The 16285-nt window shown below is 29.1% G+C and overlaps 1 protein-coding gene across 1 annotated transcript in view; it reads right to left on the bottom strand.

The window, feature by feature from the left end:
- Positions 1 to 16285, bottom strand: part of LOC123303066 (protein dbl-1) — a 37165-nt gene that overhangs the window by 13351 nt on the left and 7529 nt on the right. The window contains exon 2 of the mRNA XM_044886164.1: positions 5678 to 5840. Within this exon, the coding sequence (XP_044742099.1) occupies positions 5678 to 5840 (163 nt within the window). The remainder of the gene's footprint in view (positions 1 to 5677; positions 5841 to 16285) is intronic.

Here is a 16285-nt window from a genome sequence, read left to right on the forward strand (position 1 = left end):
GTCACACACATATAACTGATATACCCATATAATACTACAATTTGCGCATAATATGCGCTTTCACGGGTAAACAGTGATGTATACGAAAAAATGTTTCAAACAAAAGTTGTTAATTTTTTTATCAGGAACATTTTTTACATTTAAACTTTTATTCTATCTCTATTGGTTTACAAGATCGGTCCTACGGACCCAAGACGTCTTCAGTACGCTATAAAAATTTTAACAACAATATTTGAAATTTATTAGACAGTATATTACTTTCATATAACCAACTCATGCGTTTGTGTCAACTTCACCACTCAATCCCAACGGTATTACATTCGTGGCACCGTTCCCCATATATGATCTCACGATGAGATTGAGACAACCTCATATCGATTGGTATTAAGAATTTTTTGTTCAGTTTATAGTTTAAAATAAAAATAACGATGTGGATTGCCTTTGTTATAGATGGATGTCTGAAAAACGGAGGTTAAACCCTATTATTATTATTGTTATTAAAATTATTTATTTTTTTTCTAAAATTGAATTGTGATGAGGTAGATTAGAATTCAGTAATGATCTGTATAACTAAAATTGTGGATATTTTTAAAAAGTTGATAGCTAAAAATAAAACATATAAAAATTTGATAGATATTTTTGGCATTCGGAAGTTTATTTATAAATTTGCGCATTGGTACAGGGATGCATAAAACATTTGATTGATATTGTTTGTGTAACTTTGTGCAGGGGCATATTGCATGGAATGTTACTGGTAGTAAATTAAATGCGAGCAGTAAGTATGTGGCTATATGCGGCCGCGGTTGTTTCAAGGTAGCTATACATGAGAGTGGAGAACGCTGAATTCTGTATAACCAAAGTCAAGTCAATACATGTTTAGTGTTGACTGTTATTAGTTTTATATTATGATTCAATAAATAACGAAAACCAAATGAAATTCTTAGTCGCCCATTAATTTTTATTTCAAAATTTATTTTCACATAAATTTCCATTTCATCAAAAATGAAAATTTCAACATTGCCAATACACAATACATAGTGATTATGAAAAATCATTCATATATATTGATTTCAAATTCAATTTTCACTCATTTTTCAATTCAATTGATTGAGTTAATTGTTGAAATACCATGTATAAACAGTTTTGATTACGCAATCGTTTGTTTTTTTTAGAGTCAAGCAAGTAAAGAGTGATAGCCACTCTTAGATAGCCATACATGCATACATGTCACACACACATATAACTGATATTTCCATATAATACATCCTATTTAATTTGCGGGTAAACTGTGGTATTTACGAAAAAATATTTCAAACGAAAGTTGTCAATTTTTTTTATAAGAACCTTTTTTTCATTTAAACTTTTGTTCCTATGGCCTTTTTGACTCAAAACCCAATAGACTTACGTTGCCCATTTACGAACTAAACCTCACTTTTTACGTCTTGAGCATTCGTTTTTAGTTATCGTGTTGTTGGACAGTTGGACGGACATACAAACGACAACCGGAAACGGATTTTATGAACACCAATACCAAAATTTTGCTCGAAGCATCAATATTTTTAAGTTCTACAAACTTGGCACTAAACTTAATATACCTTTATATTGCTGATGTTTTTCTAATCATTTTTACATCTTCATAAAGCTATGATCATTTTTTGTAAATAGGCCTTTTCATCATGTCATAAGCGCAAGTGCAGCGTTTATTTTTTTCGTACTGACAGCAATAAGTAAGACTAAGATAGAAGATATTTGTTATTCATTTTATCACATTGGTTATAAATCATTTAGTACGAAACAAAAGTGAATCGTGATTTTAAAATGAAAAGCTCTATTGTACCAAGTTTCCTAAATGGTACCAGGACAAAGTTGCTAAAAAACTATATTTTAAATTCCTAAACTAAACATAAAAATTATGTTTATTTAGGATTTTTATACATTTTGACTGTAATTTTTAAAAAACTTCGAAGGCGTTCAATTTTAAATATCGTAGCGTCTCAAGCTTTTACAAATAGCTAGGTATAAGTGTTAAATTATTTTTTACTTTTTATTACATTAAAAGCTTGTTACAAAAAAGTATTTTTTTATTAAATTTTTATGTAATTGTGAATGAAGTTTGATTTAAATAGAAAAAAAATTTTGTTTAACCCTGCATGATCCACATCTTACCATCTACAAAGTTGATGCTTTAGTATGACAAAATTTATAGATATTATGAATATTATTTTGTTTTGAATATAACACATTTAAGGATGTATGAGCGCCAGGTCAATTTTGGATAAAATTACTTCATTTTTTTTTTACGAAGTCTAAATGTATTCTGAAAATTTTAGGGAGTTTGCCTGATTATTTAAATAAATAACTTTAAAAGTAGACATATTTAACATTGGTTTTATGCGCTAAAAATAGATCCTTAATATTAACCGATATAAGGTTGTCTCAACATCATAAGTGCCACGAATGTGATACAACTACCGTACGGGGTTGAGTGGTGAAGTTGACACAAACGCATGAGTTGTTTGTATGAAAGTACTATACTGTGTAACTAATTTCAAATATTGTTGTTTAGAAATGCAGCATAGTTTTAAACAATTTCTTTTTTGATAGGTTCTACCACTTATAAATATTATGACAAAATACTGATGTGATTGTCACAACCACATGAGCAAGGAAAAAAATAACAGGTTTATACTTGCTAACAGGTTTACTTAAAAAAAAATTAGATTTCTTCAAAACGGATTTGGACCAGTGACATATGGATTACTATTGATTTTAGTGTTCTTTATCTACACTTTAGCCAACTGCGCTATTGATGCTTGTTGCAATACCAAAAAATGGTATTATATATTATAAAAATGATAAATAAGTTTCTTTCAAACTTTCTGTAAGTAAGTAACAACAATCTTCATGTAGTTGGCTCAATAACATATGCCCTAGACATGATAGATATGCGATCATAATAACCAAATACTCTCTTTAAAGCAAACGCAATAAATTTTATTTTAATTGATCGATTCGCTTTATTTACACGATTATATATTCCTAACTAAGAACAAATTTATTTTCTATCAATAAAATGCATGACTTTAAACTAAAATCAATCTCTTTCATAGAAGTAATGATTTTGTACAAATAATTTCAACCACAAGTCTAAAATTGCCTTGACACTCGTACTACCTTAAATCTGATGTTAATCCTGCTTTTGCTTTTGATGATGAATACTGAATATAACTGAAAAGCATTACTGGAAACCATTCAATCTGTTTTACTTTAATGTTAAAGTTATTGAATAATATTAACATTACTTTTAGTTCAATCATTATTATTTATTAAATGGGTCATTCTACGGCAAAAAGGTATATTTTCATATAGAGAAGCGCCACTATAAAAATGTTAGAATTTAAATTTAATTATATAAGACTTTATATTTAAAGTAATTCATTTGTGCACATCTGCAAAGTGGCAGTATATTTTTTCATTTTTTAAATCGTTTTTAAGAGTATTAGAAGAGTATCTGTAAAAACTAATATGTTTGCTTAATGAACTTATTATTTAAAATTTTTTAGCGTGTTTTTTACTAAGCGGTACATTTTTAGAATGTGAGTATATTTTTCGTCAAACTTAGACATAATAAGCTTGAAAATGAAGGGTGGATCATAGAATTTGATTAAGGAAGATAAGGATAGGACAGACAAAAACTTGCTAGAGTAATAACATACATATAACATTTAGAATAACAATATACCTAAATTAAATTGAATGTCTCATTCGTATAATTATAATGAATAATTCAAAATGTAATTAATTTTAGTGAGCAATTATTAATTAGAATAAACAATAAATTACTACGGATTATACAATTATATAAACACATTCTAGCTATTATATAATATGATATTTGATTATTTTAAACAGTTCACTTCTTAAAAACTGTACAATATTTAAGCCTAGTACAATATTTAAGGAGCTGACTTGTATTTTTACGTAAAAGTCCCAACACGAAGAAAATAGAACTTAGTACAAATTTTTTTTTAGTGTAATTAAAAGAATCAATTAGAAACACTAATGGAAAAATCGATTAATCACTTTCGCCATCAAAAGAATCACTTTCTCAGGAGAAAAACACACAAATCTTGAAAATGGCTTGAACAGGGGTCGAATTTATTTTGTAATTTCAGTAATCAAGAAAAAGGGTTAATCTGACTAATTTCCTAGATTTTATTACCTTTTTCTGAATTTGGCAATTTTCTTAGAATTAACTGAGAAGTGGTTGAAGACCCAAAAATCAATAATAATCGTATAATTCAAGTCACTGAATTGATGTTTTTGGTACAACGCCTAATTTTACTCATTTTGAAATTCAAACTCACTTTTTACGTCTTAAAAATTTCAGCTCGATATCTTTTTTTCATTTTTGAATTATCATGCCAATAGAAATAGACTAATTAGGTAATATTATGAACACCTATACAAAAATTTTGTTCGTAGTATCAATATTTCTAAGCGTTACAGACTTAAAGTACTAAACTTAATATACTCCGATATATTTTATGTATACAGGCTATAAAAATAGTTTTTTCTGATATACTTTCTTCGTATTATTAAATTTAATTAGGTTAGATACTGAATATTTGAAAATTTTAAATCGTAATATTTATATAGAGATAATACCATAGAGATGTATAGACATAGAAAACGCAATAAGTGAATTCTTAGCCACAGTGAGAGAGGTAGAAAGAGACAGAAATTGTAGCTTTATAAGAGAGAATAAGACAGCTGTTTTTATCTGTCTCTTTACAACTATACGTACCTTATTCATCTGTCTCTCTCTACTGCGATTAATGCATCTCTATGGTATTATCAGCTCTATGGATAATTATTATAAGTTGTTCGGTATATCCTCCTGGGCCATGATTAATATTATCCAGTTTGAATACACGACTAGTATTTGATTAAAATTGAGTAATTTTTTGTATCAATAATTCTGAACACTCTGTACTATGTATTAATGAGGACAGAAAATTTTTGAGTCATGCGATTTTAATAATAACATATAAATATAAAAATATTTATATGTTTTATCAAACGAAAAAGTCGTAAACATTTTAGTGAAAATTTATAGCACATACTACCAAGAAAATATGTATGACATGCTCACGATGACAAATACATTATTTATGAATATTTTAAATAATTTTTACTTTGGCGCCATTTTTATTTTAAAACATTCGAACGATCATAAACAACTTACAACAGGTTTATTTACCATATGTACGAAAATTATGTAAAAAGAAAATTTTTTAAAATTTGATTTGGGTATTGTTTTTGAGAACTTTACCTAAAAGATGTAATAAGTGTTGAATGCGTTACAGATAGGCGTAATTCATCAAGAAATTGGCCAAAAATTGGTATTAGGATTATCATAACAATCGTAGTCAGAGGTTTTGAAATATTTTTAGTTTTGATATTTGAGAATTTTAAGAGCCTAAATGGCCGAGCGGTCTAAGGCGTTTGTCTTTGTCTGATTGTCCATTTAGACTTAGGTTGCGGGTTCGAATCCAGGCAGCGGCAGTGTGAACAATTTATAATTAATGGGAGTGCAGAATTGATCACATTGTCGTCGCTTGGATAAGAACGTTATATGGAATAAAGATTGTGGATTATGGAATTGTGTACTTACCATTTGTTGTGGCATTGAATGTATGAAATCTTTGGATTTGTAAATTATTATCTAATTCTGGAGTAATAATACTGTTTTCTTTGGCCATTGTTTTTAAATCTTCTTCACGTAATTCTACGTATTTCTTGTATGTGTCTGCGTACTCTTCTTGACTGATATTCAACTGAAATCAAACAGAAAATACAAGTTATTAATGAGTGAATCCAACCCTGTATAGGCTAAAAAATTTCAATAATGTTTGAATTGTGTAATCAATTGATAAAATTAAAATATGAACGTTGTCATTGAAAAATTTCAATAAATCAGTTTACAAAAAAAAATTACAGTTAAAATCAATTAACACAATTACAAAAATATCTCCAATCGCGTTATCAATTTCTAAAAAAAAAAAAAAAAACAATTAATTTGCCATGTACAAATATTTAACCATAATCAGTTATCATAAATTTTATTTAATTAATACTCAATTATTTTTCCAAACGTTTCACTTTGTTTAAGGTCTTTTAAGCCATAAATATCATCAGTTATTTTGACTGTATTTGATTTTTTATACCCTGTATATATGAAGTATATTAAGGTATACTAAGTTTAATCCCAAGTTTTTAACGCTTAAAAGAGTTGATGTTACAAAAAAAAAAGTGAGAAGAAAAATACCCTTATTACTTTGTGTGTAAGAATGGCTATTTTTCTTTATTTACATGACGTAAAACACATACGATTACGTAATCAACACTGTCTATACATAGTATTTCAACAATTAACTCAGTCAATTGTTACACGCTAAGGAGAGGGGGTTAATTTTCTTGACACTGTCATTTATATTGTCATTTTACATTCTATCAACTACCTATAAGCAAATTTTCATCTTTTTCACGCAATTTTATCGGTATTCGGAAAGACCCGAGAAAAATCGACCGAAAAAATAGAAGAAAAATTTTGTCACAAAAATTTACACCTTAAAGTATGATCGAAATTTCACTGTACGATTGAATTCAGGCATGGGCGAGTTATTTTAAATCGAAGTCACAACTTTATTGTGTGTCATAAACTTAATTGTGTGTCTCTTTATTCAAGTCCACATTGCTCATAAAGGAGGAAGCGAGACGGATATACGACTGCTCTACCTACCTCAGTTTCTCTAATAGTAATAAAATAGGTAGAAAAAAGAGTTGTATCTCTGTCTTACTCGTATTTATGGTAAGGAGTTCGAGGGACTTCTGTAAGTCCCATTTGACTTAAATTACTATAAAAAAATTGTTTTTCCTTGTAATCTAATAATTTTTAATTAGCATTTGCGGTGAAAGAACCTCCTGAAGGGTACAGTCTCGCTCTAATGTGTTATGCGGCATAATGTTATTTGTTAATATGGCAAAAGCTATTAAAAATATCATTAATGAAAGACTTTGACTTTTTTTTTACAAAAAGTACACAAAAATTTGAAAGAAATATACAATTTAGTTATATAACAAAAAATATATGTTATTGGTCGATGTCTGTGTCTGTATCTTGGTGGCGTCACAAGATACTAACTGACTCGTCGTCGTCTTGAACGTTGAACGATATGGTACGGTACATTCTTATTTGTGATACATCTCATATGGTAATCGTTATATAATATGGGTGCATGATTTCATAAATATGTACTTCACTTCACTCTGATTCAAATGATATCGTATTTCTCAAACGAATTGTAACAAGCAAACCAATGCAACGTTAACGACTAACGACCTAGCCAGTAACGAGTCCAAGTCATTCAGTCAGTGTTACACTTATTATGTATGTCCGTCTGTCTCTGTTTGTCTGTCTGTCTGTCCAGTCTACTTACATTACAAAATAGAAGTCAATATATTTGCCGTTGTACTGCCAACTATTACAATTAGATTCAATGCACCACCCTGATATTAAATGCATTTACTGTTTTTTAATGGATGCAATGAACTTTTCAAATTGTCAATATTATTCAAGAATTCATTAAGTCTCTTCTTAAGGAGATATGCAAGGATTGAATAATACTAGGGATTTCAATAAAACTTTATATAAATACATTTTTTGATTATCAAAGTTTCCAAAAATCACCAAAAAAATCCTAGGTCATCGGGCTTTTTATTAATTTTTTTATCGTTCAAAGTTGGCTGAAAAAATTATGAATCATATAGGTTATCCTTTTTAATTGGATATTTCTATATCAAAAAATCTAGAGAATGTGATAAAAAATTATCTAAAATATTTAGACAATCTTGTAGTTTATAAAAATTACCATCAAAATATAAGGTTGTCGATGATATCAAAACAAAATTTTTATTTAATTATGAGTTCATCGAAGATCTAATTTTTTTATGAACAGAGACGACTATAGTTAGTTTATTAATGATTGAAGAGCGATATCTATATTATCAAATTTATAAGCATCGCTTGCACACAATATATTATATATTTTTGTAGTTGCGAGGTATTATTAAGCTTAAAATAATCACAATAAACCAAAACTTTTTTACAATTAAAAGTGAAGCTAATAAAAGCGCGTTAATGATAGGAATACATATAGAATCAAATCAATGAATTAATTCATATAAGTGAATGTAAAATAGCCTTAATTGAAATAATTGATAATAGTATTGTTATTGGTATTTATTTATGTATTATGTAATTTGTATAGTCCCGTTCAATAAGTTAAACAACTCATCTATAAAAAACCTTGATTTGGAAAGTGCGTGAAAGAATTTTAATATCGCTATAATTAACCTAAAATATTTATATTAAAATAATCATCAGTTAAAAAGTTAAAATCGGTTATAGCGACAGTATACATATGTAGGTCGTTATAACAAACTAATTTTAACAGCAATTGGTCGTTATAACCAATGTATGAGGGTTGAAATTATTACAGATTGAATGGTTTCAAATGATGCTTTTCACTTATTTTGAGTATTTGTCATCAGAATCAAAATCAGAATCAGCATTACCATCAGTACGAGCGCCAAGCCTAGTTTGGACTTGTGGTTGAAATTATTTGTATCTTATTTTCAAATTTGATGATGAATTTTGTTATAACTTCATGAATGTAGACGAAAAATAAGAATATAATTTTTCGATATCTTCCTTAGTTTTCGAAATATCGAAAGCTAAATAATTAAACAAAATTTTCAATTATCGATATTTTGAAAATTACTCCAAGTATAGAAAAATTTTAATCTTACTTTTCGTCTTATAATTGTCAAGTTATAGTATAATTCACCGTCAAAATTGAAAATAAAATTCAGCCTTACTAAATCGGGCATAACGGTTTTTTTTCCAATAATTTATTAAGGTTTTAACTTAAATTTAAATAGCTTTTTTTTTTTTAATTTCTTCCGATTAGTTTTGGAGAAATCTATAAAAACATATCATCCATCTACCGTTTTACCATAAAACTAATGTTAAATATGTCTACTTTTAAAGTCATTTCGACTTAGTCCAACTTTATATAAAAAAAACAAGCCTTTTATCCAAAATTTCCTTGGTGGTCATACAACCTTAAATTTCTCACTTTTAAAATCGTTAATCGAAAATTATATTTTATAGATTTTTTTTTTAATAGATTGTCGCATTTTTTTTGAACCTGTCTGTATATGGTATTGTATATAATTGATATGCGTTTGATTTGATTTTGATGAAATTGATGTCAGATTTAGTGTAATTATTTAATTTATGCGAAACGTAAGTTAAAAATTATATGAACATCATAATTAGTTTATTACCGCTACTGCTACAAGCTACAAGGTCTAAGCCGTTCGTAGCGATATAACAGTGTAACATTGATGTATAGCACTGTACCTATATCATTTACTAATTATTATTATCTAATTAAATATTGATTACATAATTATTAGATGGTAGGATACTAATTGTAATTTCATTATTTTTGGAATTATATATGGCTACGTTTATTATGTAACGTGTAAAGCATCCTTTATAAATACCATCTATTCAGTATCTTACACTGAAAAAAAATTCTTAATATGAACCGATATGAGGTTGTCTCAACATCATAGGTGCCACGAATGTGATAAAACTACCGTACGGGGTTGAGTGGTGAAGTTGACACAAACGCATGCGTTGTTTGTATGAAAGTAATGTACTGTCTCACAAATTTCAAATATTGTTGTTTTGAAATTCAACATAAACAATCGTTTTTTGATTGGTTCTACAATTTATAAATGATGTGATTGTTACAACTACACGAGCAAGTAAAAAGGTTTATACCTGCTATCCAAGACTCAGTTGACCTATGTTGCTCATTTACGATCTCACTTTTTACGTCGTGAGTAGGCTATAAAAATTTCTTCTTGATCTCTTTTCATTTTTGAGTTATCGTGTTGACAGACGGACAGTCAGACTTTCGAAAATGAACTAATAAAGTGATTTTATGAACACCTAAATTTTGTCGGTAGCATCAATATTTCTAAGCTCTAGCAAATCTTAGAATACTTTGATATATTTTATAAATACAGGGTATAAAATTTGTCTGTGCTATACTAAGGGCAATCGATCAATAAATGATTAGTTTAAACAGTGCTTAATAAATAATGAGTTCTTGCTCTTTTTATACCATGTATATGAAATATACCAAGGTATACTAAGTTTAGTCCCAAGTTTGTAGCTAGAGCTTATAAATATTGATGCTATGAACAAAATTTTGGTATAGGTGGTCATAAAATCACCAAATGAATCCATTTCCGGTTGTCTGTCTGTCTGTCCGTCTGTCTGTGGACAATATAACTCAAAAATGAAAAGATATATCAAGCTGAAATTTTTATAGCGTGCTTAGGACGTAAAAAGTGAGATCGAGTTCGTAAATGAGCAACAGTGGTAAATTAGGACTTGGGTCCGTAGGACCCATTTTGTAAACCGTTGGAGATAGAATCAAAGTTTAAATGTAAAAAATGTTCCTTATAAAAAAATAACCAACTTTTGTTTGAAACATTTTTACCCGTGAAAAGCGCAAATCATGCGCAAATCGTATAGTATGTATTATATGGGAATATCAGTAGTATATGTGTAACATGTATGTATGTGTAATGTGACAGAGTAATCAACACTTTCTATACATGGTATTACAACAATTAACTCAGTCAACTGTTTGTTTTCACTTGTTTTTAAAAAAGTTAATTGTAGTTTTTTTTTTTGTGTTAATATATTTTAGCATTTAGCAGTGAGGACTGACTTCGCATGTTCAGCAGTGTTCAGTGTTCATGAGTGTAATGCTGATGTTGAATGTGTAAGAGAAAGTAAATAAAAAAATAGTATTACAGCATGTGTCGTAAAAAGTTTTTTTTTTTTTTTTTAGTAGGTCAGTAATTAATACCATGTGCGATGTGCGATGTACATGTGTTTGATCTAAAATTAACACCCCACAATATTCATACAAATTGTGTATCCGGTAAAATCAAATAAATACAAAGGGGTTGAGTTACCCTTCTTAATCACCCTATTACTACACTGAAACAAAAAATTAAAATAATGACAACCTCATCTTGAAGTTGGCCGTTTCATATTGAAATAAAAATACTTTCAAACAATTTACTTGGAACAAGTACAGCTAAATATTTGTATTTACAATAGAATAGGATTGAATTTGAAATACTAATTCATTGATACAAAATCACTGCAGTAAAATAAACAAAATCATTACTTCTATGAAACAGATTGATTTTAGTTTTAAAGTCATGCATTTTATTGATAGAAAATAAAATTGTACTTAATTGGAATATATAATCGTGTAAATAAAGCGAATCGATCGATTAAAAGGAAGCTTCTTTGCGTTTGAATTAAATAGAGTTATTATGATCGCATATCTATCATGTCTAGTCCATATGTGATTGATCCAACTTCATGAAGATTGTTGTTACCAGTGAACAGAGAGTTTGAAATAAACATATTGACCTTTTTTGAAGCATTTAGCATATTTTTGGTATATATGTAACAAGCATCGATAGCGCAATTGTAAAGCTGTAGACTGAGGACAAAATCAATCGTACATATTCCATATGTCGCTGGTTCAAATCCGGTTTGAAGAAATCTATTTTTTGTTTAAATAAACCTATTAGCAGGTATAAATCTTTTATTTCTTTTACTTGCTCATGTAGTTGTGACAATCACATCAGTATTTTGTTATTATATTTATAAGTGATAGAACCAATCAAAAAAGCTTGTTTAAAACTTTGTTGCATTTCAAAACAACAATATTTGAAATTTATTAGACAGTATATTACTTTTATACAAACAACTCATGCGTTTGTGTCAACTTCACCACTCAACCCCGTATGGTAGTTGTATCTTATTTGTGGCACCATTCGCCATATTTGGTCGAGCGATGAGGTTGAGATAACCTCATATTGGTTGGTATTAAGAATTTTATTTCAGTGTTCATTTTATTGGGCTATAGCGCGGTGCCTATCGCAAATTCTATCAAGGAGTGATTTTTTAGTCTTTATAAATATACAAGGAGCCCTCATTGAACGCCTCCTGTTCAAAAATATGTCTACTTCCACCTGGCTGCAAGAAGCCCACAAAAGCGCGATCCCTGTAGCATTTGCTACTCTTGCGACGTAGCTAAATCGCCACTGAATAGACGTAACATCTTAAAATGAATTTTAAACACAAATATCCGTTTCAGCTTGCTCTATGTAACCCTTTAATTATATGCAAAATTAAAAATTTGACCAGGAAAATCATTGAAACATTGTTTATATGATTCACATTCAGAAGAGAACGGAATCAGAAGCGTGAATACCCACGTGACAGTGACAATCACAATGATCTTAGCAAAAATAAATTCCCCTCAACAGAATTGAACATGTACCTGTGTGCCCCTTGCCTCGCACTCTCCCCCTCAGCACCAGAACACAGAATTATTCATGGCGATTATTTAGTATGTATAGCGGCGCAGCGCACTGGCTTCACATTCAATTTTTATTTGTATTTAATATCAAAGTACAATTATTTATTATTATTATTTTTTTTTTATATTAAAATGTCATCCTTGATAAATCTTGTGAAATTTTGCGTTGATCACGGAACTAATTATGTGACGTCATACAATATAATTATACGTCATCAAGTGGGTCCGTAATATGCAAACGTAATGATAGACACCTTTTAATAAAAATGATTCATAATCTAATTTCACATCTAAATCTGTGTGTTTTTTTTTTCATTTGACTTTCATGTTATGTATGTTGAATTATGGACGACTTGTGTTCAAAATGGAATGCCCAGTTGTTCAATCATATTAGACATTTGGTCATTTTAACCCCCAAGGAATTGAGTTTTTGAAAATTCAGCCAGTTTTTCTTTCATTCTTAATTCCAACCTATATAAGGTTTTCTTAACATCATAGCTAGATTAAATATGGCGAATGATGCCACGAAAGTGATACAACTACCATACGGGGTTGAGTGGTGAAGTTGACACAAACGCATATGAGTTATTTGTATGAAAGTAATATACTGTCTAACAAATTTCAAATATTGTTGTTTTGAAATGCAACAAAGTTTTAAACAATCGTTTTTTGATTGGTTCTACAATTTATAAATATTATAACAAAATACTGATGTGATTGTCACAACTACACGAGCAGGTAAAAGAAATAAAATATTCATACCTGCTAATAGGTTTATTTAAACAAAAAAAAAATTTCTTCAAGCCGGATTTGAACCAGCGACATATGGAATATGTACGATTGATTTAAGTGTCCTAAGTCTACAGCTTTACAACTGCGCTATCGATGCTTGTTACATATATACCAAAAATATGCTAAATGCTTCAAAAAAGGTCAATATGTTTATTTCAAACTCTCTGTTAACTGGTAACAATAAACTTCATGAAGTTGGCTCAATCACATATGGACTAGACATGATAGATATGCGATCATAATAACCAAATACTCTATTTAAAGCAAATGCAAAGAAATTTTCCTTTAATTCATCGATTCGCTTTATTTACACGATTATATATTCCAATTAAGTACAATTTTATTTTACATCAATAAATTGCATGACTTTAAAACTAAAACCAATCTCTTTCATAGAAGTAATGATTTTGTTTATTTAACTTCAATGATTTTGTATCAATAAATTCATATTTTAAATTTAATCCCATTCTATTGTAAATACAAATATTTAGCTGTACTTGTTCCAATCATTAGTAAATTGTTTGAAAGTATTTTTACTTTATTTCAAAATAAAACGACCAACTTCGGGATGTGATTGTCATTCATTATTTTTCAGTTTATTTTTAAAAGTTACAATCTTGGGTCTAAACTAAGTATATCTGGATATATTTCATATACACATGAAATAAAAAGCTTATGGAAGTATCCCAAATACGGTATATACGTTTATGCAGGTCGCACGAGGTCGTATTTATTATACTTTATAAGATTAGATTTTAAAATTTATTGTTCCGGAAATAAGAGTTTTATATTACAGAATACAAAAATTTTTGTTAGGCATGTCTGTCTCGTTGTAACTTAGTAGATGTAAATGTAATGAAGGCCACTGAACTACATACCTAGTAGGTAGCAGGTACTCCACTCCGTGTTCTTAGAACAATGATTGTCATTTTTTTTTCCTACTCATTTACAAAAAAAAAAAAAATCTTTTTACTTCTTAGAAAATTTCTTTTTCATTTGTGAAATTTTATTTAGATCCGGTATTTGAATTTCTTATGTAATAATTGTCAATTATTAATTCATTCTTGTAACATTCCATTGCAAGTAACCTTTTTCTGTGTGACTTTGAAATACTTATTCTTACAGTGGGTTTTTATTTCATTTGCAAATTAGATATCCAAACCTGAAACCATCAAGGAGGTTTACATTTAGACTTTACTTAAGGATGTACGAGTACCAAGGCAATTTTCTATAATAAGCTTGATTTCGGAAAAATACACACGCTTTCTTGCCAAAAACTTAAATTTTAAACCTTTTTTAAACTGTCAAAAACGCGGGCATCTAATTTGATGACGTAATATCGGTATCATTATACGAAATAACACAAATAAGTTTGACAGATATATTCATAGACATCTGATTATAATAAATATAAATACTGATTATCTATGGATATATTATACCCAGCTGTCTACACTGAACTAATTGATGGTCTATGACTCATACCGATATGACATCACAGCAGGGCTTACCCGCGTTTTAAGCCACGTGATATACAGTTTAAAAATAACGATTTTTAATTTTAATATTTTAAAAGAAAAATGTGCTTTTATGACTCGAAATCAGAATATTTAAGCATATTTTTACATAAATTTTAACTTTTTGTCAAATTTCATGATTTATTTTTGACTAACGATAATACCTTATTTGCAATTCTTTACATGTAAATTTTAAAGTAAATGTCAAATTAAAATTATTGATAAATAACAAATAATTAAACTTGTTTTATAAAAAATTGTGAAAATAAGAAAACAAATTGCACAAATATTATTTTTTAAATGTAAATTATCATAATTATTTATTTAAATTTGTTAGACAATAAAATTCGATTTTTAATGTAAGTCATAAATGCAATCCATACAATTATATATGCATCCATACAATTCTATAATTAAAGTAGTGTATCGTTACCATGGAAACGCCTCCAATAAAACTCATGCACGATGCGAATACACATTTTGAACATGAATGAAAAACATCTGTTTTTTTTGATACAAGCCGTTTTGTTGTCAAGTCATAAGTGTCAAAACATTTGCCAAACAACAAAAAAAACATGTAGTTTTCCTAACCTACATCTATACAATCTATAAGTATATTTTATGAACTGAATAACAGAAATTATTACGGAAATAATTAATTAACGGGAAATTTTATTAAGATTTTCTATCATTTTTCCAACAATATTTCAAATGTTTGAATTAATTATTTTGAAAATTACATGCAATTTACTTCTGTTCAAATTCTTAGGTGTCTATCAGTAAGTACTTTAATGAAAAATTCAAAATGTGATACTTTTTCTTTCGTTAAAAATGCACAATTTTTACAGGCATGTAATAAGACTGAACATCCTTAAGTGCAGGAACATTACAATATTTAAGATCTTTCAGCTCAGTTTATCTAACGTCAAAGGTAGCACAGGACTGCCGTACGTCCTTAAATGAGTTGGCGGAACGAATGAATGTAGACCTGGTATGGGTACCGGGACAAAAGAACATTCCAGGAAATTGTGAAGCCGACGAGTTTGCCAGAAATGGCACGATGCTGCCGAACACAAGCATCAATAAATACCCGGGAGTTCTATTTGCGAACTGCAAGTTACTTCTGAAAGAGGATATTCTGAAAAAGGCCAATCTTAGATGGAGGGAAGAACGTACTTGTGGTACTACAAGACAGATATGGTCTGGGTACAATCGCAGGCGTTCCGAAGTTCTCATATCACTTCCAAGGGCCTCTGTTCGCAAAGTTGTTGCGGCTATTATATTATTAGGCCTGGCAGTGTATCACGACTACTGCAAGAGCTGGCACAGTGATGATGAGGAGGAGACAATGTCTCATCTTCTCTGTGACTGCCCAGCTCTTGTCATGAGGAAATGGACTTACTTGAGCCAGCCTCTCTT

Source organism: Chrysoperla carnea, chromosome X (genome assembly GCF_905475395.1).
Source record: "Chrysoperla carnea chromosome X, inChrCarn1.1, whole genome shotgun sequence".
Lineage (NCBI taxonomy): Eukaryota > Metazoa > Arthropoda > Insecta > Neuroptera > Chrysopidae > Chrysoperla > Chrysoperla carnea.